At 40.6% G+C, this 26684-nt stretch overlaps 1 protein-coding gene across 1 annotated transcript; it reads left to right on the plus strand.

The window, feature by feature from the left end:
• Window positions 1-7105: 7105 nt before the first annotated feature.
• Window positions 7106-26375, plus strand: LOC308609337 (transcription initiation factor TFIID subunit 7-like; the record flags this gene model as incomplete). The annotated part of the gene is made up of 14 exons (XM_081223027.1): window positions 7106-7171; window positions 8006-8084; window positions 9422-9555; window positions 10202-10328; window positions 11692-11756; window positions 12926-12967; window positions 13758-13905; window positions 14240-14353; window positions 14782-15003; window positions 15200-15312; window positions 16618-16677; window positions 24732-24832; window positions 25882-26021; window positions 26239-26375. 14 exons carry the CDS (start codon window positions 7106-7108, stop codon window positions 26373-26375), a joined length of 1548 nt encoding a protein of 515 aa, XP_081079153.1.
• Window positions 26376-26684: the final 309 nt, after the last annotated feature.

Below are 26684 nucleotides of genomic sequence, written 5' to 3' on the forward strand. Positions count from 1 at the left end.
AAATACCTAAGAATAAACCTACCTAAGGAGACAAAAGACCTGTATGCAGAAAACTATAAGACACTGATGAAAGAAATTAAAGATGATACAAATAGATGGAGAGATATACCATGTTTATGGATTGGAAGAATCAACCTTGTAAAAATGACTCTTCTACCCAAAGCAATCTACAGATTCAATGCAATCCCTATCAAACTACCACTGGCATTTTTCACAGAACTAGAACAAAAAATTTCAAAATTTGTTTGGAAAAACAAAAGACCCCGAATAGCCAAAGCAATCTTGAGAACGAAAAACGGAGCTGGAGGAATCAGGCTCCCTGACTTCAGACTATACTACAAAGCTACAGTAATTAAGATAGTGTGGTACTGGCATAAAAACAGAAAGATAGATCAATGGATCAAGATAGAAAGCCCAGAGATAAACCCACGCACATATGGCCAACTTATCTTTAATAAAGGAGGCAGGAATGTACAGTGGAGAAAGGACAGCCTCTTCAATAAGTGGTGCTGGGAAAACTGGGCAGGGACATGTAAAACTCTGAGATTAGATCATTCCCTAACACCATACACAAAAATAAGCTCAAAATGGATTAAAGACCTAAATGTAAGGCCAGAAACTATCAAACTCTTAGAGGAAAACATAGGTAGAACACTCTATGACATAAATCACAGCAAGATCCTTTTGGACCCACCTCCTAGAGAAATGGAAATAAAAACAAAGATAAACAAATGGGACCTAATGAAACTTCAAAGCTTTTGCACAGCAAAGGAAACCATAAACACCACCAAAAGACAACCCTCAGAATGGGAGAAAATATTTTCAAATGAAGCAACTGACAAAGGATTAATCTCCAAAATTGATAAGCAGCTCATGCAGCTCAATAGCAAAAAAACAAACAACCCAATCCAAAAATGGGCAGAAGACTTAAATAGGCATTTCTCCAAAGAAGATATACAGACTGCCAACAAACACATGAAAGAATGCTCAACATCATTAATCATTAGAGAAATGCAAATCAAAACTACAATGAGATATCATCTCACACCAGTCAGAATGGCCATCATCAAGAAATCTAGAAACAATAAATGCTGGAGAGGGTGTGGAGAAAATGGAACACTCTTGCACTGCTGGTGGGAATGTGAATTGGTACAGCCACTATGGAGAACGGTATGGAGGTTCCTTAAAAAGCTAAAAATAGAATTACCATATGACCCAGCAATCCCACTACTAGGCATATACCCTGAGAAAACCATAATTCAAAAAGAAACATGTACCAAAATGTTCATTGCAGCTCTATTCACAATAGCCCGGAGCTGGAAACAACCTAAGTGTCCATCATTGGATGAATGGATAAAGAAGATGTGGCACATATATACAATGGCATATTACTCAGCCATAAAAAGAAACGAAACTGAGCTATTTGTAATGAGGTGGATAGACCTAGAGTCTGTCATACAGAGTGAAGTAAGTCAGAAAGAGAAAGACAAATACCATATGCTAACACATATATATGGAATTAAAAAAAAATGTCATGAAGAACCTAGGGGTAAAACGGGAATAAAGACACAGACCTACTTGAGAATGGACTTGAGGATATGGGGAGGGGGAAGGGTAAGCTGTGACAAAGCGAAAGAGAGGCATGGACATATATACACTACCAAATGTAAAATAGATAGCTAGTGGGAAGCAGTCACATGGCACAGGGAGATCAGCTCGGTGCTTTGTGACCACCTAGAAGGGTGGGATAGGGAGGGTGGGAGGGAGGGAGGTGCAAGCGGGAAGAGATATGGGAACATATGTATATGTCTAACTGATTCACTTTGTTATAAAGCAGAAACTAACATACCATTGTAAAGCAATTCTACTCCAATAAAGATGTTAAAAAAAATAAAGCTTAGCACCTAGTAAGTGCTTAATGATTATTAACCTTAGAACAGTTCCTGGCCCATAACTCATACTTCTGTTGAAGGAATATATGCAACTGCATAGTTCCTATAATGATGAAATTGACTGAAGCCATAGTCAAGGGAGAGAGAGGAAGGCTTTGCAGGGGATGGGGTTTCAGAAGAAGATATCAGAAAGACAGCAACATGACAGGACAAAACCCAGAAAAATATTCTGACAATATGACAGTATGTATATGACAGGTTTTTACCTGTACATCAGAGCTACTTCTTGGTTCTGCTCTCCCCTACCAAGAGAAACCATAATTCGTGCCTTTCTCTTGTTTTCACTTTTCATTCCATTCTTCCTCAAGAAGGGGCTGGAAATCTGGCAGTAAAGGAAAAAATTACATATGTGTATGTTTGTGCCTTAATTTTTGCCTCCTTTCATGAAAGTCTTACGATATTTTAAGCATTTAATAAATATTTCAAATCAAGTCTGGCATATTAGATTATCAATTAACATTTGTTGGATGATTGAGTTTATAAGTGAGCAGTTACTTACTGTGCTCCCCTCCTTCACCCATAGGCATACTCCTTGTGACACTTCTGTCAGAGCACTATTTTTATTTATCTAATATTTATATCTGATTCTCTTCACAAAAAGTTTTGAAGCAGTTTTCAGTGTTATTTACCACACCAGATAAAAATAATTAGGGATTGGGAGACAATGTGATGATTCAAAACAAGAGATCAACATATGCCAGTGAGGTTCACAGTTTTTAGAGGTGGGTTGCCAAACTGATTCTGAGCTTCCCAGCAGCCATCAAAAGGAAAATTAATTACATAATTCACATTGTCCAATGATTCAAAAGACACAATTACTCGGGTATTTCAGTTACTGAGAATAGAAATTTTCCTTTGGGTTATTATTAAAGAATTATTTTTGATATAAATGCCATCAAGAATTTTCTACAGTACATGAAAAACGAGTTTCATTGGTCCATTTTGTATTATAATCTTCAATGTACCTCACCACATTATGCTAAAGTAAAGATCAGTGGATGAATTCTCAAAGGGACAAAAAACGGTTTTGCCTCGGTCTGAAGCTCTGGCAATTTAGCTTCACTGAAGGGAAAAAAAAAATATCACGTATCCAGAAGAAAAGACTGTACAACAATTAGTCTTCTAAAAATATTTATTCCTTACCATGAAATTTAGATAAGCGAAGGCAACAGAGACTTCACGTCTATAATCTCTAAGAGGCACCTCTTAATGTCTCTAATATTACCCCTGTGTCTTTAAGGACGCCATTTTCTAAACGGTTTCATTTTAGGAAAGTTCTGGAAACGTTTACGTCACATGATTCAATAGGCGGCCATTTTGTGATCTCAACGAGAGAGACCATGGAGTGCCCTGAGGGACGGCGCCGCCGTTCCTCAAAAAAGGATTTAACACCAGATTCAACATCAGAAGTAACGAGCGTCCGATATTCCCAAACTGCCGGTGACCATGGAGCTGAAACTGCCGGCGGTCGGGGCGCGCAAACTGCCGGCCATCTTGGCGCCCAAACTGATGCCGCCATCGGCAACCAGGCTGCTGCCAGAACCCCTGTGGAAAACTTACGAGAAGGGACAGGTAAGTGGTTTTTAAGATTTTTTCCCGTAAGAGATCAGCTAATTAGAGTAGTTTGGGCGCGGATTCTAGTTATTTAATGGGTTTGCGTGGGCGGTGTAGTTGTCACCAGGCGAGGTCTCGTCACCAAGGAACAAATCGGTCCAACCTAACGGATTTGCAGAGCAACCGATTCTGCCACCCCTTTGACAGTTATCACTGTGTGCTGGTAAAACTCCCATGGCCGACCCAAGGGTCGTGCCTGTGTAAAGCGTATTTGTTCTGAAGCGTTGCTCCATGAGGTACTCGAGCGGCCGCAATCAGCACCCTTCGAGTCTACCGCCCGGGCACGCGGCGAGCTGGCCGCCGCCTCGAGGCCATCTGCCTGTCCGCGGTGGCGGAAGTGTGGGGAGGGGTGGCGCGCGAGGCTCCTACCCGTCGCCACACAGTCCGCCGGCCGCCCGGAGCCCACTCGCTCTCTCTGGGACCACCCTGTGCAGAGAGGCCGTCCCGGCGCCAGTCGGCTGAGGAGCGTGTGAGTCCGGCGGTCGGAGGGCTCTTGGCGCCTCGTTGGCGCCGAGGGCTGCACGCTGCTCTTCCCTTCCCAGCCCACCTGGGGTGGCGCGAAGGCTTTAGGGCCCCTCGGCCTGGTGGGAGGTTTTCTAGGGAAATGCAATCAAATCCTAGGGCTGCGGTCTTCCCTTGGGAGCTTAGTGCCCCTGGGATAAGGATGGAGTGGTCATTGCCTCCAAACTGCAGCTAGCGGCTATGAACTTGAGAAACTACCCATTTAGTTTTGTGGTGACTTCTGGTGCTGGGAGCTTGCGGTCAGGCGCCCTCCATTTAGTTATAATTCTGATTCCAATTCTAATTCTGATGAAGTGAGATGGAGCTGGCTGGGTGGGGGCGGTGAGTGGTGGAGAGCGGTCCTGTTAATTTAATTCGGTATCAAAGAGTGCTTGCTGGAAAAATGTGGATGGCTTTTCTTAAAAGAAATATGATGCAACCAGTTCATTGTATAAATGCAGATAGCAAATCTAAAAAATCATTAAAACTCATTTCTACCAGGGGTGTCTACCTTCTCTGAAATGGTTCCAGTTCTTACATTCTTTCCTTCATAAGAGAGGAGTTGCCAGAAAGGCACTGAAATGAACAAAATGCCTTAGTCTTAATTCTGCTGAGGAATCTAAAAGTTACTACTGATCTGATAAAATCTTGCTTAGCAGCTAGTTCTTCAAATCTGTATTTCTGCTCCCAAACTTAAATGTTTGTTACTCTTATGTTAGGCAGTGTACCCAGTCCCAAGATTTTTTATTCAATTTATTTTATTTTAATTAACTTTACTCCTTACCTTTACATCTAGTTTTTGTATTTGTGTGTGTGTGTGTGTGTGTGTATGTGTGTATAACTGTATGAAGCAGGAAAAGGAGAGAGGTGGCTATCACAAATAATCAATCTCTTTTTCTCCTTTTCTCTTTTTCTCTCTCTCTCCTCCCCCACCCTCGCCCCACCCTCCCATCCTGGGTGTCTGATTTTTCACTCCTGATCTCTCTTGTGCTTTCTATGCCTTTCTGGTAGTTTCTGAAGTCAGCCTAAAGGACTGAAATCATAACTGGTGAATGATTTACCTGTAAAGGGGTCTCAGACTCACTTGTATGAGGTTTTGTTTGTTTGTTTTTCCTTTTCTCTATTTTAACTGGTAGTGCTAAATATTCTTTGTCCTCCCCCCACTTTTTACGGTTTTTTATATTGAAGTATAGTTGAGGTACAATGTTATATAAGTTACAGGTGTACAATATAGTGATTCACAATTTTAAAGGTTATGCTCTGTTTATTGTTAATATAAAATATTGGCTATATTCCTCGTGTTGTACAATATATCCTTGTAGCTTATTTTATACCTAATGGTTTGTACCTCTTAATCCTCTACCCCTACACTTCCGCTCCCCCTTCCCTCTCTCCACTGGTAACCACTAGTTTGTTCTGTGTATCTGTGAGTCTGCTTCTTTTTTGTTATATTCACTTGTATGTGTTTTTAAAAAAAGGTTCCAGTGCTTTTAAGTGAGATTCGAATTCAAAACTCAGAACTCAATGAATGGTTTACAGAGTATTAGGAGCTATACATTATCTGGAGCTTTTCATCTAACTTAAATTATAAGATTTTATAACTTGGTGTATAACACAGTGTCCTTAGAACGTAAGAAAACTTTGTCAGTTTTTCATATATGTACACTGCTTTTTTCCATTTATTTATTTATTTATGTATGGCTGCGCTGGGTCTTTGCTGCTGTGCACGGACCTTCATTTTAGTTACGGTGAGCGGGGACCACTCCTCGCTGCGGCACAAAGTCCTCTCATTACGGTGGCCTCTCCTGTTGAGGAGCACAGGTTCCAGGTGCGCGGGCCTCAGTAGTTGTGGCTCACGGGCTCTAGAGTGCAGGCTCACTTGTTGTGGCACACGGGCTTAGTTGCTCCATGGCATGTGGGATCTTCCTGGACCAGGGCTCAAACCTGCATCCTCTGCATTGGCAGGCGGATTCTTAACCACTGCACCACCAGGGAAGCCCGCTTTTTTCCATTTTTGAGAAAAAATTTGCTCAGAAGTAGTGTGGGCCCTAAAACTCAAAATGCAAGCCACTACAGATATATCCCTAATAGATGGAAAATAAGGTGAAAAAATGAAGATCAACTTGGAGATTATTCACTTTACAGAATGTGCATTATATATATGTGTGTGTGTATATGTATGTGTGTGTATATATATATGTATATATGGATTCATCTTAGGATTCCTTCAAATGGCTTTTAGGGGTATTTCAAATAAGTGGTGGTTGTGAGGATTAAATGAAATAACAGACCTTATGCACTCAATGTAGAGCCTGGCACATGGAGTAAATGTTAGTGATGAATAAATCAAATTAGATTTTACATTTTTCCATTATCATCCCTTCAGAAATGAGTCTATTCCATGAAGTTAGATGTACTTATATAGATAGCCCAGCCGTAAGACTGGGACTCCTAACTTTTCCCCGAGGTAGCTTGGAGCTGTTGATGTTGGCTTTAGAGTCATAAAAAGCTGCCTGCTCTCACACGGACTGTTTAATTCCTACCATTTTATTGATCATTAAGGTGAAATACTGAAAATTAAGCTGTGTTTCATTCAAATCATCATAGAGCATTTCTGCCAGTGGTTTTTTGGGTTGATTTTGGCCTTTGGTTGGCAGTCTTCTCTGCAGAGGTATGTAGCTTACTTGCTTTGGTAGTCACCACTGTATTGATGAGTTAATCCTTTACCGGAGAGTCTAAGAATATCAAGAAGACTAAATCATGTGTAACAGCTCTTACTTCATTTGTTATCATGTAATTAGTATTAACGTTGGAAAATCTGCACATATGGGAGGGGACATAAGGTGACTTTATAAATAATCAAGTTATGTCAAATAAAGTGTTTTGAAGCTGTACACACATCATTGCAGTGAGGGTTATCAGCAAGATATTGTATAATGTAACCAGTACTACCAGAAGTGGTCACTAGAGGGGGCAAGAGGAGTTTTTGGTAACTTTCTGTTGGTTTTGTTTTTGTTTTCATGCACTCAAAACAAGAGATGAGTAGAAGCCAGGATGAACCTCCTTACGAACTTGAGGACCAGTTTATATTGCGTCTGCCTCCGGTAAGAAACCCTTGTATCTCAGGCCAAATATCTTCAGTGCATAAGTATCAGCCCTGCTTGGATTCTGTGGCATTTCTGTTTATTTAAGGTAGGCTATAAAAACCAAGAACATTTGTTTCCCAGGAGTTGTGTTCTATTTAGCAGTCCTATCCTAGTGTGTACTCTTTTAAGCAGCATTTCTTTTGTCCTGCACATGCCACCTACTGTGTGGGTTGATTTCCTGGCAAACAGGTGGGACCATGATGGATTCAGTCACTTATCACAGATGCCAACAGCCTTGCTCACTGGACAGCCAAGATAAGACTCTTGTAAAAGAGAGTTCCTTTCTGTCACCTCAAAAGGGGCAATGGAGGGGTTAGCACTGTCTCCTCAAATTCATCATCATGCAAGGCTGTTGAAGCTCATTTCAGCATTGTGTTAGGGACTCTTCCCCTATTGATACCTGTATTTAAGTCTTATTTAGTCTAAGAAAGGTATATTAAGGATGGGCTTCAGAAAGGTATTTCCCCAATTAGGGTTAATTAATATAGCCAGTAAACTGCAGCTAAGCCTTCCCTTAGTAACTACAACTTGAAAGGTAACAGTGAGAAACAGGAATGTACAGCTAGGAGAAGGCATTATCTATAGCTGCTAAAAGACAACAATAACATTAGAGTCAACCTCATCCTAACTTGACTTACCCAGTGCACAGTATCTCATGGTACATGGCATTGTTCCTAACGTTTGGGAAGTTTAAGGTTCTATTTAAGGGAGGACAGTCTCTGACATATCTGTTCTATTACCTGCTAAGTAGACAATACATCCTTCTGATTTTTCAATCTACCTCCTTTTTAGGAACATGCTTCTACTGTCAGGAAGATAATACGTTCTGGAAGTGCTGCCATGAAGGATAAACTGAACATTGACTTTTCGTGTAAGTAGTTAATATCCATTCACCGTACACTGAACAGTAGTTTATTAAGGGATTGCTGTGTGTCAGGCACAATACTAGATACCAAGGATGTGACAAAGAATAGAATGTGGTCTCTGTCTTGATGGACTCAAAGAGAGGCTTCAGTCACTTCCATCTCTTCCTTTTAGAGGAAAGGAAGTAGAACTTAAACAACTTGAGGTAATTATCATGGTGTGTATAAGGAAGAACTTGGAGGTCAACTGTGGGATTTGCATACTGCTGATTGTCTCCTATATGAAACTTTTGTGATTTCTGACTGTCCGGGGGAATGACAGGTGGATGTACTGTTCTTTGTTTACAAAAGTGACATACCTTTATCTCTTTTAAATAATATTTATTAGATTTTTAAATACAGAGAAGTATATGAAGAATAAAATTTTAAATGGCCCATAATCCCAGCACTCTGGTAGCCCTTACTGACACTTTAAAAAAAAAGGAATACGAATGCATGGCTAGAAAACTCAAATAAAACAGAAAGGTTGAAAAGGAGAAGTGAAACTCTCCTTCACAGTGCCTCAACCCCAATGCCAAGGATAACTAATATTGGCCTTTTCTCCTTGTGTTTCCTTATAGACAAAACTTTTATGCATAATACCAACGTATAAATAATCTCTCTATATTTTTAAAGATAATTTACACAAAAAGGATCATGTCAAACATAGTTCTGCATCTTTCTTTTTTCACTTAATATTAGAAGATTACACTTGAATCCTTTTGTATCAAGAGACATTCATGTTTGAGACATCTGGGCAGGATTCAGAGTTGTCAGTATATGGCTGACTCTCTCTTTCTCTCTCTCTCTCTCTCTCTCTCTCTCTCTCTGGCTATTGTGTAGAATTTTATCTTTGTGAAACTAACTAGAGATTATAACTTGAGACTTATTAGTACTATTCTAGAATCAACCCTCCCCTTACCCAACCCTTTGAAAACACCCATGTACAGTGACATGATCGAATGCTCCTAATGGTGTCCAAACGAATGGGTTTAAATGAATGGAGTTGGCCTTTCAAGATGAGAATGAAACAATTACCACTTCATTCACTTTAGTTCACAACCATGACCAAGAAACTTAGCTACTTTTGATGGAATGACATAAACTAGAAAAAAAGAGCTCCATATACCCTGCCTTCTTTGCTGTGGGAAGTTACTAATTGTGTACACAATTATGACATTGTGAGAAATAGTAAGTTTCAATGAAAGACTCGTCTGTCCCCCATAAGTCTTCATTATTCAAACCCCAGGAGTCTTGAGAGTACATTGGGAAGATGTCAGATTTAATCTTTTCTACTTCTGTTCAGCTGATGGATGTCATGCAGTTGTTGGGGTTGAAGGTGTCTCACTATCTGCTAAGCTGGTTGATTTGCCTCATGCTATTGAAAGCCTGAAAACTCTGGATAAAAGAACTTTTTATAAAACAGCAGATATTTCCCAGGTATGGACAAGTTTTCTTAATCTACTCGCCCGCACATCCTTCAAGGATTTCCTTTCTCCCTCCTTTTCTTTCTTTCAATTCTTTTTTCACCTGCTTGTCATTTCTAATTTCCAGCTCAATTGCACAGGGAATACAATGTCATGTTCTGGTTTGGTGTTTGATCCATCACTTTTCACTACTATATTTTATCCAAATAGCTTTTAGAGCCTCCTGTTTGCCATTTATAGTGCCTTTCATTCTTTGAAAAATATGAGCATCTGGGATCTTCGTCTGAAATTCCTGTTAAAGCAGTGTGCTGTTAACTCTGGAGGTTTACATTGGTTCTTATTCATCATCTCTACTGTTGATATTTTGTTTCCTTTATAAATCAAAGTGCTAAGATATATCTTGTTTTCAACACATTCCTTCCACAGTGGTAAGCACTGGAGCTAAAAACAACAACAATAACCTCAGAGTCCATATGCTGTGCTGCCGAGATAGAGAGAGAATGCATATGAGTGTATGTAATACTTGGTTTTCTGGAAATGCCAGGTAGCATTCTCCTTACTTTTGTGCTCCAGGATTTCTGGTGGTAAGAATGATCATCATCCATTACTAACCCAAGATTTGTGGCCACCGTCAACTTCTTTGTCTTTGTTAAATGCAGATGCTTGTGTGCACTGCTGATGGTGATGTCCACTCTGATCCTGAAGAACCGGTTACCTCTACTGATCTTAAAGCAAGCAGGAAAAGTGAAAAGGAGAGACAGAAAAAACATATCTGGAAGCGTGGCAGTAAGTCATCAGTCCCTTGCTCATTCTGGCTAACTACATTTATCTGCTGGATCCTAATTACTTGTGAGCCAGGGACCTGTTACCACACTTAGGTGTTTGGTTCAGTAGACATCCAGATGCTCTTAAAGGAACGAGTCGTGTCATGAGCCAGTGGCTTAGAGCATGACCTTATCAAATTCAGATAGATATGTGACTACCATCAGTCATATATATATTTCACCATGTTGAATTTATTTTAGTGACTCCACCACTTAGGAATGTCAGAAAGAGAAGCGTCTGCAAAACAACAGAAAAGGTTAGTGGCATGCTATTTCTGTGTCTACTGGTTGGATTGGAAGAGGATTATGAATGGAGGGGAAGGGAGACAGTCAGTTGGGTATTCATTTGTTCAGTCATTTATATGTCCAATAAACATTTGCTGAGTATGAGCAACATGCCAGGCACTGTGTGCTAACAATTGGAAATATGTAACAAACAAAAACAGACTTGACCCTTGAAGTTATAGGGTAGTCACTTAGGGATCTAGATGTGTCATGAACTTGAAACTTCTGCTAATGCTTTTAAAAGTTTCCAACTGCAAAATCTTGTTTTAAAGTGAACCCATCCAGAACCTGAGAATTGGGAATTGTGGTTGTATTTCTAACCTTACCTCAGACTTGTAGAACCCTGGGCAAACTACAGGAGTACTATGCCTTGGCTTCTTTTTTAATTAAATTTTTTATTTTGAAATAATTGTAGATCCGCATACAGCTATTAGCAATAGAAAAGAGGTACTGTGTACCCTTTACCCAGTTCTTCCCACTGTAACATTTGCAAAACTATAGTACAATATCACAAATAGGAAACTGACATTATTACTCTTCACTAATCTTATTCAAATTGTTCCAGTTTTACTTTCTCCTGTGTATGTGTGTGCATGTGTTTAGTTCTATGCAATTTTATCCCATGTGTATGTTGGTGTATCCACCCACGCAGTCAAGATACTGAACAGTATTGTCACCACCAGGATCCCTCATCTTGCCCTTTTAAAGCCACACCCATCTCCTCCTCACCCCAAACCACCAGGCTCTAACCCCTGCTAATCACTAGTATGTTCTCCATCTCTATAATTTTGTCATTTTGAGAATGTCATATAAATGGAATCATACAAAGTATAACAGTTGAGACTGGCTTTGTTTTTTTCACTCAGATTAATTCCCTTAAGGTCTATGTGGATTGTTGCATGTATCAATAGTTCCTTCCTTTTTATTGCTGAGTGGTATGCCATGTTATGAAGGTACCACAGTTTGCTTAATTGTTCACTTGTAGAAGGACATCTTGGCTGTTTCCATTTTTTGAATGTTATAAATAAAGCTGCCAGCAGGTTTTTGTGTGAACATAAGTATTCATCTATTTGACATAAATGCCCAGGAGTGCAATTACTACTGGGTATGTTGCATGTTTAGTTTTATAAGAAACTACCCATAGTGTTTTCCAGGTGGCTGCACCATTTTACATTTGCCCCAGAAATGTACGTGTGATCCAATTTCTCTACATTTTCACCAGCATTAGGTGTTGTCGCTATTTTTTATTTTAGCCATTCTGATAGATGTGTAGTGATCTCATTGTGGTATTAATTTGCATTTCCCTGATGGCTAAAGATGTTGAGCATCTTCTCATGTGCTTGTTTGCCCTCTATATGTCCAGTTCAGTGAAGTGTCTGTTCATGCCTTTTGCCCATTTTCTAAATGGATTGCTTTTATTGTTGAGTTTTGAGAGTTCTTTTTTATATTCCAAATACTAGTTTTCAGATATGTGGTTTGCAAATATTTTCTCCCAGTCTGTAACTTGTCTTTTTATGTTCATCACGGGGTCTTTCAAAGAGCAGAAGTTTTTTTGTTAGGTGAAGTCTGATTTATTGATTTCTCCTTTTAAGGATCTTGTTTTTCATGTCGAGTATAAGAACTGTTTGCCTAGCCCAGATTCTGAAGATTTCTCCTAACTATCTTTTTAAAGTTTTACATTTAAGTCTGCGATCCATTTTTGAGTTAATTTTTGTAAAAGGTTTGAGAGTTAGTTCAAGGTGGTTCTTTTTTTTCCCCTTTGCATGTCCAGTTGTTCCAGCGCCATTTGTTAAAAAGGCTACCCTTTGTCCATTGTATTGCTTCTGCACCTTTGTAAAAAATAAGCTGGGCATATTTGTGTGAGTTTCTTTTTCTGGGTTCCATTAATCTGTGTTGATCACTGATTCCACAGTGTAGCTTTGTAATAAGCCTTGAAATCAGGAAGACTGATCTCACTTTATTTTGTATTCAAGATTGTTGTAGCCATTCTAGAGTCTGTAACTTTCCATATACATTTTAGAGTAAGTTTGTCTATGTCTATAGAAAACTTTGTTGGAATTTTGATAAGAATTGCATTAAACCTATAGATCAGTAGCTTTACTATGTTTAATCTATGAACATGGTTGCTTTGGCTTTATACTGTCAGTCAACAGCATTCATTGAGTGCTTACTAAATATAAAACTACATTAAGAATGGTTCTAGAACTCTTCAAGCTTTAGTAAAGTAGAACAATTATAATATAACTTCATTGCTCATTGTGTTTTATTTCATAGGTCACTGATATCAAACAGATTGAAGAAGTCCGCTCTCCTGAGGTAGACAAATCATAATATAACTTTATTGTTAACCTATGCTGTGTTTTATTTCACAGCTCTTTAATTTCAAACAAATCAAAATATCACAAAGATTACTTTCAAGCCTTCCTTCTCACCTGTAACCCCCACTCCCATACACATACACTGAATTTGATTCACTGAAAAATAAATTCATTGTTTAATGTCTGACAACTCCGAGAGCAAAAGATACAATTTGATCAGTGACCCTGTGTATTTTAATCTGCTTCTTTTCTGTGATATTTATTTTTAAAAACCATTTCTTGGAAGCCAGGGTTCACTCTTACCAGCAGTTGTTTGCAATTACTTATTCCCCCTCAAAGTTCTAATCTCTATTTGTGGCATGATGAATTGGTTGCTGTGGAGATAATTGTCTAAAACTGGATTTAAGGGAGAATATGTGGCTAAGACCCAGTTTTTATAGGAAACTCTCTAATAATAAAGATGTGCAGAAGTGGAATCTGGGATTTTGGATCTTTAAACCAAATTACTTCCAAGTAACAAAAAAATTATAGTTCTTTGCCAGTGTGGGTCAGCGCAAATAATTAACAACTGAGGCTTAAGGGTCATGCCTCTGAGGAGGTCTTTAATATAGAGTTGCAGATTGAAAAGATTAAATGTCTCAAGTAATTCGATTGGGGAAAAAGTAAGCTTACTGTACAAAAATATAGACCCTGAACAAAGTTTCCTTCATAAATAGCATTGTTTAAAGTAGAAATTTGATTGGATGTATCTTAAAGAGGCCTAATTATTTGAATTCATTTGTATGTAGGAAGAGGACATTTCTGCAAGACTCAAGGTGTTAAGTAAGGCTACTGGTATTCCTTCTTCTCCAACTTTGGTTCAGCACGTTGAACCTCCTGATGTGGAAGAGGAAGTGAAAAGACTGCTGCGCTCAGATGCTGAAGCTATCAGTGTCCGTATCCTTTTACACTAAATATTTTCTGTGTAGTCTGTTCCACCCCAAATGCACTTGGTGACAAGCTCTCATTTCTGATATTGTGTGCTGATGTTAATGTACAGAACTTATGATTTTTGGAAATGTTACTTTCTAGCTAGGAACAGTACATTCATGTAGTAGAAATTATTTACTTGCGTAATTCAGTATGAGGCACTTTTCTATACTAGGAATCCACATACAAATGGCCTGAAGTTGGACTAAATTAAATAGCACTTTCAGCCAGAGAGCCTCTTCCCTTTCAAGTTTGCCTTCTGCTTTCTTTCTGCTTTTTCCTTGACTGCCTCTCCTTTCAGGATGGGTGGTCATGGCCGAAGGTGAAACCAAGGAAATAGAAAGTGAAGGCTTCATTCCAGGCTTTGAGATAGTCTCAGAAATGAGTGGCTGTAAGCAGCGTCATACTTCACCAGGTGCATTAATAAAGGCAAAGCAGGCGCTTCAAGAGGGCAGGTGTTGACTGTGTGTAGGACCATTCTCCATAAACTCACAGGCCAATCACAGAAAAAGGGTGCCTTTCCCCTTCTCCCCTCGTATTGGTCCCACAAGTTTAGGGGTTTTAGATTGGGGTTCTAATATCCCATCCATCCCTGCTATTCTAAATTCCTGTGGGCCCTTGGATTCTCTGAATATTTTGATCATTGAATACGTGAATGAATGTTACAGTGTTTTGCCTGTCCTGTCCTTGTTTTATGAAAGGAATAATCTTCCTGTGAGAAAAATTATTTTTAAAATTCATTGGTTGCCCAGTAAACTTGAGGGGGAGTATAATTGCAGCTGGAGTGGGAGTCATTTGAAAAGCTTCAGATGGTTTCACCTTCCTTGTGCTTAAAACCCATAGAATATGGTGTGTTTCGGGAGATGGTCAATGACTCTAGCAGTAACAGTGTTGAAGTTGAGCATGATAAGGAGGAAGATGAAGAGGGAGAGGATGACTATGATGATGCGGATAAAGACAAGGAAGAGGAGGAAGATTATTATGACGTGCATATGGAAAGGGAGCCTCAGGACAAGTTCATTGAATCTGGCCAGTATGAGGCAAAGGAGGGAGCCAGCTCAATGGGTAAGTTAGGGAAAAACAAAGGGGTGGGACAGAGTGGGTGGCAGTACTAAAGACTGACTCTAAACACGTGTTAGTTGCAAAGTTAAGTTTGAGAAATTATTGCTCAGATGTGTAGTGGAGTTTTAGTGGATTTGGATCTTGGTCCACTACTTTAGGCTATGTTTAGATACATGAAGTTTTTGTCTATCTCTGTTAGTCATGGAAATTCAGAAGCAGACTCGTTACATGCAGAAAAAGCTCCGAAAGATTAAGCACAGAGCACAAAGACAGAAGAAGGTCATTATGAAAGTGGAAAACCTAATGCTCAAGGTAAATTCTGGTTGGCTGGTATAAATATATCCTGATATCTTACTTTCAAAATCCCGTCTTTGTGTTTCCACTCATGTCATCTCTGTGCAGCATTCTGCTTCATTCATGAACCTGAACAACCTCTTAGATACCCCTAATAAAAGATAGCCCTATTTCCTTTTACCTGAGTAATTTTGATCATCTTATATAAGCATTTTTGGGAGGGGACCAGGAGACTTGAGATAATAATTGCCAATATTGAACATTTAACTATGTGAAAGGCATATACAGAGCTAAGCATTTTATGTGTATTATCTCATTTCATCCTGACATCCCTGAAATATAGGTGCTGGCACTATTCCCATTTTATAGATAAGAAATTGAAATTCAAAGAGATTAAGTAACTTGCCAAGGACCACAGTAAGTGGTCGGGCATAGATTGAACCCTGTTGCTCTGTACCAAAATATATTCATTACAATGAAAGAGAAACTAAATTAATTTAAAATTTTTATGATGCCTGCTTGAACAAAAATTAATACCATGCTTTACTTTTATTAATACACATTAATACATATTTTATTAATACACATATCAGCAAAAGGAAAATGTATGTTTAGGCCATGTTTGCTTCCCTTTTTACAGTGAGGGAAATTCTGAAGCATCTGGAGAATTCCTTGCCAGATTTCTTTTTCTGTAGAGCTGTTGTCATCGAAGGGGAGCAACTTGACACAGAACTATACTTATATAGAGTGTTGTCCTTCAGAATAACCAAGTTAGATAATAGATGTGGACATACTTTGAAAGATACAGATATATGGTATTATGGTTGTTGTCGTGTGCAGTACTAGTTAAGAATGGTAATATTCTGCCCTAGTGCAGGGGAGTGAAGGAATCAGCACCAGATTCCAAGCCAGCTCTTTAAGTAGGTCACCACAGTCAAAGGATTTGTGCTAAACTAGAAAAAGGTAACATGAAGGCATTCTAACTCTTTGTTTTAGAGCAAGAAAAAAAATGCCACGTAGGGTGTATAAAATCAAATCGAATGGCCCTGTAGTTGGAGAGTATAGTTCTTATACTCTAAATCCTTTTTCAAATGTCTTGTTATTGAAGTAGAGTTGATATACAATGTTGGGCCAATCTGCTGTACAAAGTGACTCAGTTATACACATAGAGACATTCTTTTTCTAAATCCTTTTTTTAAAGTACTCTTTTGTTACGACTGACAGTGTTCTTACTTATCAAATTATTTGCCAAACTCTTTGTCTCTCTTGGTTCTCTTTTCCTCTGAGACTCAGCATTCATCTTTTATATAATTCGTTTTCCAGGGTCATTTACAGTCTGTGCTGGAGCAGATTAAGCTACAGGAAAAACAAATAAATGAGCAGGTGAGAAGTGTGTTTTCACATCAACCAGAAAACATCTGATGCAGAGAACCCCACCCCCCCAATCTCATTTCTGGCTGTTCTTTTCACAGGAACAGTAGTGGCCAAATCTTCTAAATGAGGGTAGCAGGTTGGAACAAAGTCTTTGTGAAAATTCGTTCATTCAGCAGATATTGAATGTCTATTAAGTGGAAAGCACTGGATGTACACACAGTGTTGAATAAGACACATACAATACTTGTCCTCATGGAGCTAACAGTCTAGCAGGGAAGATCATCAGCAAACAAATTATCATACAAATATAAAGGTGCAAATCATAAAGAAGGGCTGTGAAGGAGAGAGAGTCAGTGGTGCTATCTGAATAGAGTCCTGAATTAAATTGGGGAGATCATAATCAGCCTTTCTGAGGAAGTGATACTTAAGAGACCTGAAGGAAAAGTCCAGGCAAAAAGTGTATGAAGAGCTTCTTGGGTGGAGCGTATGCCAGGTCCCACATTGGAAAAGAGCTTGGCTTCTTTGAGGACCTCTGCAGTATTTGAAGTGAGGAAGAGAGTGACTTAACGTAAGGTTGGAGAAGTAGGCAGAGGCCATATTGTATGGTCCCTTGCAGTCCATGATAAGGAGGATGGGTTTTAGTCTTAAGTGCAATGGGGAGCCCCTGGAGAGCTTTAAGCAGGAGAGTCACATTTAATTTAGAAGTTTTAAAGATCACTTTGATTATTATCTGGAGAATGGATTGTGGGAGGGCAGGACTAGAAGCAGGGAGGCCAGTTAGGAGGCTGTGGGGTCATCTAATAAAAGGTGATGGTAACTTGAAATAAGGAGGTGGCAATGGAGATGGAAAGAATAAATATTTTTTTCTTTTTTTATTGAAATATCGTTAATTTACAATGTTGTGTTTCAAGTGTACAGCAAAGTGGTTCAGTTATATATATATATGTGTGTGTGTGTGTGTGTATTCTTCTTCAGATTCCTTTCCATTATAGGTTACTAGAAGATATTGAGTATACTTCCCTGTGCTATACAGTTGGTCCATGTTGTTTATTTTTTATCTATTTTATATATAGTAGTGTGTATATGTTAATCCCAAACTCCTAATTTATCTCCCCTCCCCCCTCCTGCTATCCCCTTTGGTAATCATAAGTTTGTTTTCTATGTCTGTGAGTCTATTTCTGTTTTGTAAATAAGTTCATTTGTATCATTTTTTTTAGATTCCATATGCAAGTGATATCATGATATTTGTTTTTCTCTGACTTACTGCACTTAATATGATAATCTCTAGGTCCATCCATGTTGCCTCAAATGACATTATTTCATTTGGAAAGAATATATATATATATATATATATATATATATATATATATATATATATATATATTTAACTGCAATAAAAATGTTTTATAACAGCTTTATTGGGATATAATTCATATACCATACAATTCACCCATTTAAATTGTACAATTCAATGACTTTTAGTATATTCACAGAAGTGTGCAACCATCACCACAATCAATTTTACATTTTTATCACCCAAAAAAGAAACCTGTACCCATTAGCAGTCATTTCCCGTTTCTTCTGACCCTCCCACTCAACACCCCCCCACCCAGTTCTAGGCAACCACTGATCTACTTTCTACTAGCCTACTTTGCCTATTCTGGTTATTTCATATAAAAAGGAAACATATACTACAAGGTCTGTTGTGTCTGGCTTCTTTCACTTGGCATAGTGTTTTCAAGGTTAACCCATGTTGTGGAATGTATCAGTACTTCATTCCACTTCATGGCTGAATAATATTCCACTGTACAGATATACAACATTTTGTTTGTCCATTCTTCCATCAGTCGACATTTGGGTTGTTTCCACTTTTTGGTTACCATGAATAATGCTGTTGTGAACATTGATATATGAGAGAATGTATTTTAAAGGTAGAATTGATGGGAATTGGGCCAATTACTGGGTGTCAAAGGAGAAAAGAGCGTTAAGGATGTATACCAGATTTCTAACTTGAAAGACTATTATTTAAAGCCACAAGAGAGTGAGCAGAGTGAAAAGAAAAGAGGGCAGCGTGGGATAAGTGAGGGTCAAGTAGCTGTATAGAAATGTATGCTGGTTCCAGCCCTATACTGTTGAGGGTAGGGTAACAGTTTTAAAGAGACTGGAGGTCGTATTATGAGGATGGACTTAGCATGGGGCTTTTTTGGGGGGGCCACGCCGCGCATCTTGTGGGAACCCGCACCTTCAGCAGTGAAAGTGCGGAGTCCTAACCACTGGACCGCCAGGGAATTCCTGAGCATAGAGCTCTTAAGGTAGTGATGCCATCCCCCATGCTCATCCCCATACAAACAAGGCCAGGAGAATTCTTATGTTCTGTATATTCCCTTCCCCTCAGCACATCACTCATCCAAGTACTGCTTATAAACAGCCATGTGCACAGTTAATGCCAGGATTGCTTTAGCACCCACTAAACATCTTTGTTTTCCTCCATGTAAGTAGTTAGTATTGGGGGAGTGCTATTTTCAACATAGAACTACAGCTGTAAGCTTTATTCGCTCAGAACCCTTTATGTTAGCTCATTTATTCAACATAGATTTATTGGGCACCTACTTAAAGCTAGGTTCCACAGGGAACTACAAAATGCTTATGACACAGTCTCTGCCTCCAGTTGGGGAGAAATACATGAGAGGGATAGGAATTTAAAGGAATGAGAGATCACTTTTGTCCATGGAGATTAGGGGAAGCTTCATAGAGAGATAGTGTTTGGGGCCTTAAGAGGTGGGTAAGGTTCTAATAAAGAGAGAAATGAAGGCATTCTGTATAGAAAGTAGCATTCACAATGGCTCAGAGGTGGTGATGCCAGGCTTAAGAGTTTAGGTTTTTGGTGTAGGTCATAATAAGCCTTAAAAGCTTTTTCACCTGGGGAGTAACTCAGGAAATGTTCTCTGCCAGCAGTATATAGGAGAAATTGGAGGGGGGAAAGACTAGAGGAAGATGCGAGTGACAGAAGGAATCAGAACTTAAAAACCGATTGGATTTCCAGGACAAAAAGGGAACAAAGAGTAGTGCAGAGCCTGGGTGACTGGAAAATGGTGAGCCACTAACAGGAATGAAGACAACTTGAAGAGGATTCTTGGGGGGTGGGGGATGGAGAAGATGGTCAGTTGAGTTGGAAACACTTTTTAAAATGGGAGATCGGAGAGTGCCTCATGCATAGAAATGATCATTGAAGCTGTGGGGATAGATGAGTTAGCCAGGTTGACTGTTCAGCAAGAAGTCTGAACCTAAGGAAAAACCTCCCTTTAGGAGGTGGTGGGAGGAGAAAGCGCCTGTAAAGGATAAAGAACTGGAGAAGTCAGTGATCGTAATCATGGTCAGCATCTGAGTGAAAAGATGCTCTCAATTACTACAGCTAGCAATTATAGCAGTTTGGTAGCTCATGTCCAGCACAGGATCATTTTGTAATACTCCATTCCTGTCATTCCACAAAATGAAAATCCACACTGATATGGGGCGAGCTAAACTGAATAATACTCAGAAACAATCTTTGTCTCAAAGACGGTATACCTGAGTGTTATTGGTCACTTTGCCATTTCAAGTAAATAAAACAATTAAATCTTACATCACAGAATGTTCAGGGCTTCTGACTTAGAAAGCATCAGAGCAAGTAGAACGTCATCAGACTCGTTATTGGTTAGGACTCTGAGCCAGTTTTCAAGGGTCTCATAACATGGCAGGAAGCAGCAGCTAAGACTCGGTTTAAGACACGGTGTGTTCAGTGGGGCAAGAGGCTATCACAACTGCCTTATCTACTGAGTCTTAGACTATGGCTACAGTGATCCCATCTCCTTTGCCCCTACAGTGAGCTGTGACCTCTGTACACTCTTCCCAGAAGTACAGATTCTTAACAGCAAGCATATTTAATTTCTTTAGTATATTCAATTTGAAGCTTCCTTTTATAAGTTTGGCATGATAAAGGACAGCATCATTGTGTTTGCGTTTTTGACTGTGGCACTGTTCTTTGGAACATTGTAAGACTAAGATAACCTTGTAAATGCCAAATTACAGTCTGTCTTTTTGGTTTATATAAGTAAATTCTAGATCAAGTCATGGAACTTAAGATTTCAGATGAATTTTTTGTGTTTTTCTGCCTCTCCCTACAGATCATTTCTCTACGGGAAAGACTGAACGATTTTCTGAAGGAGTGAGGAGAGCCTTCAGCCTGGCACACAAACCTTGGCTTCACCATCCAGACTGAAGACCTAGATGATATTGTACCTGTTTCTTCTCCTTTCATTGCCTTATGTTGCATCATTTGTATTTCTTTCTCTGAACGTTTCTTTTTCTTTTTTTTTTTTTTTTTGCTAGTTATATTCAAAGTTTGTAGCCAGGTAGAACGGGACAAAGTATTAAAAAGTAGTAGACCTGAAGACCCAAATCAACTATGGGACTTTGCTTCTCTTTATCAGTTTGAGAATTAACTTAAATTGTTTCTCTTTTATGGTGTCTCAGATGATTCACCCGTGCTTGCCAAAGGTGGACAGTCTAACCTGAAGGCTATCCATCTGGTTTGCATAGATTTTTAGCTTTTTCTTCTTCTGTTTGTTTCAAATATTTCCTAAAACATAGAGTCAAACCATTTCTACCAAGGGCTAGGACCTGCCACAGTGATTTAAGTGCCTATCTGGCAGCAGTTGATACTAGATTGTATCCTGTCTCTGTTCAGGCATTAAAGGCTGCTTTCCGGCTCAGGGATGATTTCTTGCTGCTGCTATCTTTGTTCTGTTGTTAATGATTTTAGGATTGTGTCTGGTGGTTATTTGGCAGCTATGGGACTAGTTAGAGCAGAGATGTAATTCTGAGCTGTTATCTTTCTTCTGAGCCTCTTCTTCCTAACCCCCATCGGAAAAGGTTAGAAAAAAGATACCTGTGGGAGCTCCCTGGTTGCCTAGTGTTTAGGATTCCAGGCTTTCACTGCCATGGCCTGGGTTCAACCCCTTGTCTGGGAACTCCCATAAGCCTCGTGGCAAAAAAAAAAAAAAAGCAGATACTTGTATTGCCTGTGAAAACTTCCTTAAAAACCCTGGACCAGTTTGGTGATTTTCAGCTATGTTAAGGTTTTCTAGTCTGTATTCTTTAAGCAATAAATAAATTCCTTAACTGGATTACTGTCACTTTATTAAACAGCTCCCATGATACGTACATTCATATCCAAAAGGAAACTGGTGAGACAAGCAATAAATTCTGCAGTTAGGAAATGAAAGAAGATGCTGTCAGCACTGGGACATCCTTCTAAAGAGCTCTTAGGATAACTCCTAATGAACTAAGCAGATCATCTCGTATTCACCATAAATCATTGGGATTTTGAGAGAAGGTACAGAGAAGTAACAAAAATGGCAGCTCCAATACTTGCACTGAATTATGTTGTAGTGGAAGGCACACAAGGTTGGAATCCTGGCTCTGCTACCTACCTTGGGCAAGTCCCTACACCTCTTAGAGCCTGTATGTCCTTATCTGGAAATCAAGGGTGATAATGCTTATCACCAAGAGACATCTGAAGGTTTTCTGGAAGTAGCCCAGCTAGACCCAGGTCTGGTCCCAATTGATGAAGTCGGTGCCACTCTAGGAAATGAACCCCCAAGATTTCTCTGCCACTTTTAGTGCTCTCATTCCAAGTTGAAGGTAATAAGCCAAGGGCAGAGAAGGGGAAGTCAGTATGCACGGGCAGGGCCTATGGAGAAGGGATGAAGGCAGAAGGAATGCTGGGGACAAATGCAGGGAAGAAGTGGGTCTAAGGGAGAGAGACATGGACAAACAAAATGAAGCCAAGATTAGGAGAAAAGTTGGAGGATAGCTTGAAAACCAAGATGATTTTTTAAAGTTTTTTTTTTCCAGAAACCCAGAATTTAAAAGATGAGAAGAAAGAATAGGGAAAAGGAATTGTCAGAGGCAGAAGGTGGGGGAAGAGGCAGGGTTTGAAAAGAAGACCTTTCCAGATGAAGGATGGCATAGGACTGGGGCAAAAACATAAAAAGTACCCTGGGGACGTGGCTGGAGAGACTGAGGCCGGAGAGAGTGGCACATAGACCACAGGTGGCATCCAGGGGTCAGAGAAGTAGAAGAGCCCTAGTCCAGCCTCTGTCCAATACTGGAGCCCAAGAGCAGCCAGAGCTCTGCTGAGAGGCAGTGGGGGAGGGAAGACAACGGGAAGGAGCAAATTTGTGTATCTGTGGTGCCCTTCTGTTCCCTCTACTACCACGTCTTGTAACCCTGGGTAACTGCTTCACCACTGCCCTCCAGTCACCCAAGGCTTATTGCCGCCCTGACTCCCTCCCTCCCCCCAACACACACACGTATCATGAAGGTTTCCTTTTCTACAGCCCAGTGATTGTGACTTTGGCATGTTACAGAACTGCACTGTCCAATATGGTATCCACCAGCCATGTGTGGCTTTTGAGCACTTGACATATGGCTAGGCCAAATTGAGGTGTGTCTTTCCACCCAGGCAAGGCTCAACTGCAGGTGGCCCCAGGCCTTGGCAGAATGCCCTGTGATCCTCCTGGAACCCGGGAAGATGGGCAATCTCACGAGGATTTGAGACAAGACCATTTCTCACTCACCTCCCTGTTTTGAGGGAGGCTGTCATGGGGCAGTTTCTCATCTGCCTCCCTCATTCTGGTGAGCATGAGACTTTCTGCCTGCCTCCCCACTCCCCTGCCCTTGCCCCAGAGGGTCCAGCTGCAGGCCATAGAGCTGCTTAGCAGCAGTGTGGAGTTGGTACTCAGCAACATGGTGTCCTGCCATTCATGTTGCATGTCATCTGGCCCCTTTTGTTTCAGTGTCATCCTGTGCAACAGCGACACAGAACAGATCCCATTGCTGGTCTTGCTTTTGCTGTCTCTAAGTAATAAAGTGCCTGGATGTATGTGGGTTTCCTGTTCTTTTTTACCAGTTGAATCTGTCAGCTTACTTGACAATTTCTAAGATTTAATAAAAAAAGAACCTAAAGTATCTCAATAATGGTTTTATACTGATTACATGTTGAAATGATAATATTTTGCCTATATTGGGTAAAATGAAATATTCGTAAAATTAATCTCACCTGTTTATTTTTACCTTTTTAATATGACCACTAGAAAATTTAAAATTGCATATGTGATTCACATTATATTTCTGTTGGACAGTGATATTATAGATCAGAGAAGAAAGAAAAATTGGCATTGGGGCGGAGGGACTGACAGGGTTTTATTTTGCCAGAAAATGGCATTAAAAAAAAAAAAACTATCGCCACCAATTCACAGGGACATTTTAACATCCCCCCCAAATATATAACCATAATCTAGAATAAAGGCTAGACTTTTAAATTGAATATATGTAACTTTATGGGAACTCACTGCATTGTCCAGATTTTTCTCTTAATGCTTTAGGCTGGTGAAAAAATTCCTCAGATTGATGAGGATGGTGTTGAAGAACAATTGCTATAAAGAGCTCATCCCATGAGCTGATAACTAGCTAATCTGTGTGGGGCTTTGAGAGGTGAACAGTCCAGGTAACAGTGGTGGATGGGGCTAGTGGGGGTGTCTTCTTGTCCTGTAGGTGTTGGACTCTTCTGGTGGCCTATGTTTTGCAGTGTTGCTGTGGCTTCTTGGCCCCACCCTCTTCTCCCACACCCAAATAAGGTAAAGATGTGGAGTGTCAGAGTCAAAGAGTGTAACCAGAGGAACCAAAGTAAACAAATACGAATTTATTCTTTTCAAAGCAGAATTTAAGGGAAAGGGGAAAAGCACCACAGTGAGTGGCAAAGTTAACTAATTTGTCTCCAGCCCCGCCCCTTCATCCCAAACTTTTCTAGACTTGTGCACCAGCCTTGCCACTTCCCCAAATCCCATCCTTGTGACCAGTCCTTGCAGCCAGCGAGCAGCATCGCAGGCTTCGGTCTGGCCTCAAGACTGCCCTGGGGACAGCAAGGACATTGAGCAGGTGCCCCTCCAAAGGCGGCAGCTGTGGGAGGAGATGGAGGCTGGGAGCTGAGCCCTGGCCTTGAGCCTTTCCCTCTCCCACAGTCATTGGTGTTTAAAGAACAAGAAGGAGCTGAAGTATTCCTTTGTTCTCAGGGCCAGATTTGGGCAGGAAGGCCCAGAGACAGAGTTGCCCAGCTGAGCAGGTGAGTCTCCACAGCCCTAGGGCAGGGCCCCCACTTTCTCCTCCAGGACTGTTCATCTTAAGGTAGCTACTTTCTTAGTTATCTGTCACCTATGTCAAGGGAACTTTGATGAGAGTCTTGGCCTGAAATGGTCTCAGAGGCCGTGAGTCTGCTATTGAGAATGCCTCTTCGAGGAATGCTCTAGCCCAAAGCTGACTATGGAGCCCAGATCCCAAACACACACCTCAAGCATCATGGGTATTCCCTAAAATTCATCGGGAAGGAAACCATCTCCCAGGATTTGCCTCTGCTTGGCCTCAGGGTTTCGCATTACCATGGCCTGCCAGGCCAGCTCCTAAAGTACAACAAACTCAAACAGGTTTCTCTACAAGGAAATATCTCCAAACTTTGGGCCTGGAAGGAAATGGGCATTTGAAGGCCTTTCCATTCTGGAGGGAAGGATGAATATCCTCCTGGGTAGGACTCTCTCTAGGGAACCATACAACAAACAGCCTGATGTCCTCCAGCCAGCCAGCCTTCCTTAATAGTTTCCCAGTCAACCTGACTCCACTCTGCTCTCACTAGAAGCAGAGGCACCCTCATAATGGTTTTGTGGCCTCTACCAGATTCTGTCGAGAATACATTACCTATCAATCCTAACTGTTCCCCGATACTATTTGACAACAACCCCAGCAAACACATTCCTTATCACTGATGCTAATCCCACAAGCCAGGGGTTTTCATTAGGTTGCCTACCCAGCAACTCCCTTCACCACCTTCCAGTACGGGGCCAAAAACTACGCAGCATCACACACGATACCTCTAGGAGACAAGATACACGACAGATGCTTAACAACATGCAACACATCTCAGTAAATCCCACCTTAATTTGAATTCACAGTGCCCAAAGACCCGTTTACCTCACTGCGGGAAAACTGTCCACACATGCTGCAGTGACTATCACTGGCCTCTCAAGCGATATACTCACCTCGGGCATCAGGGTAAACCCAGGACCACCAAGTGTCATTGACCCTGTTACTGAGAATTCAACTCTTGACTTGCTGCTTCAGTCTACCTATAGCACAAATCCTACATAACGAGATCTACGTCTTCTCTACCATGGCCCACTGCAGTTGCCACAGGCCCTCAACAGCCCAAGATCTCTCGGGTGGAGTAGCAGTTATGAAAAGGATTTTCCAGGACTTTCCTGGTAAGATTGTTTCATAACCTCTGCCCTCTTTACCAGCTGAGCAGGTAAGTCTCCACAGCCCTAGGACAGGGCCCTCACTTTCTCTTAGGCAGGCATATGCCTCAAAGACCCTGAACTCTGTGTCCTAGAGCAAAGTTTTTCTATACTATTCCTACCTACAATCTAGACTCCTACAAATATAGCTCCCCCACGCCCAACCCCAGTAACTGATGTCCAGGCTCTGTGTTTGATGTCCACCTGCCACCTGCTCGCCATACATCACCATTGCTCCTGCCCAGAGACCTCATGAGCTCTAAGGCAGATATCATGATGAAGTCTGACACCCTGAACCTGTGGCTTAGTGCCCCCTGCTGATTCTAGAAGGAGGCAATCCTTGGCTTCTGGACCCAAGCCACTGCCTTCCCTGAAGATAAGTCTACCTTCCCAGCAGTTCTACCCACTGGCCTACTGCTTGATTATAAGAAAGCACCCCAACCATCTCACACCCTCCTGACCTTGGTAGCAACTGCTACTTTCTTTAAGGCCCTGAGCCAGACTTAGAAACTGGAAGGGGCAAGAGGATGTACTCTGTGTCTTAGCCTGGCTATTTGTTCCTCCCTTTCTGTATGGGGTGAGTAGAGCTTGGGTTTGTTCTATTTTGGCCTCTGAACCATTGTCTAGAGG

The sequence above is a fragment of the Mesoplodon bidens genome (assembly GCF_964165515.1).
Source record: "Mesoplodon bidens genome assembly, chromosome: X".
Taxonomy (NCBI): Eukaryota; Metazoa; Chordata; class Mammalia; order Artiodactyla; family Ziphiidae; genus Mesoplodon; species Mesoplodon bidens.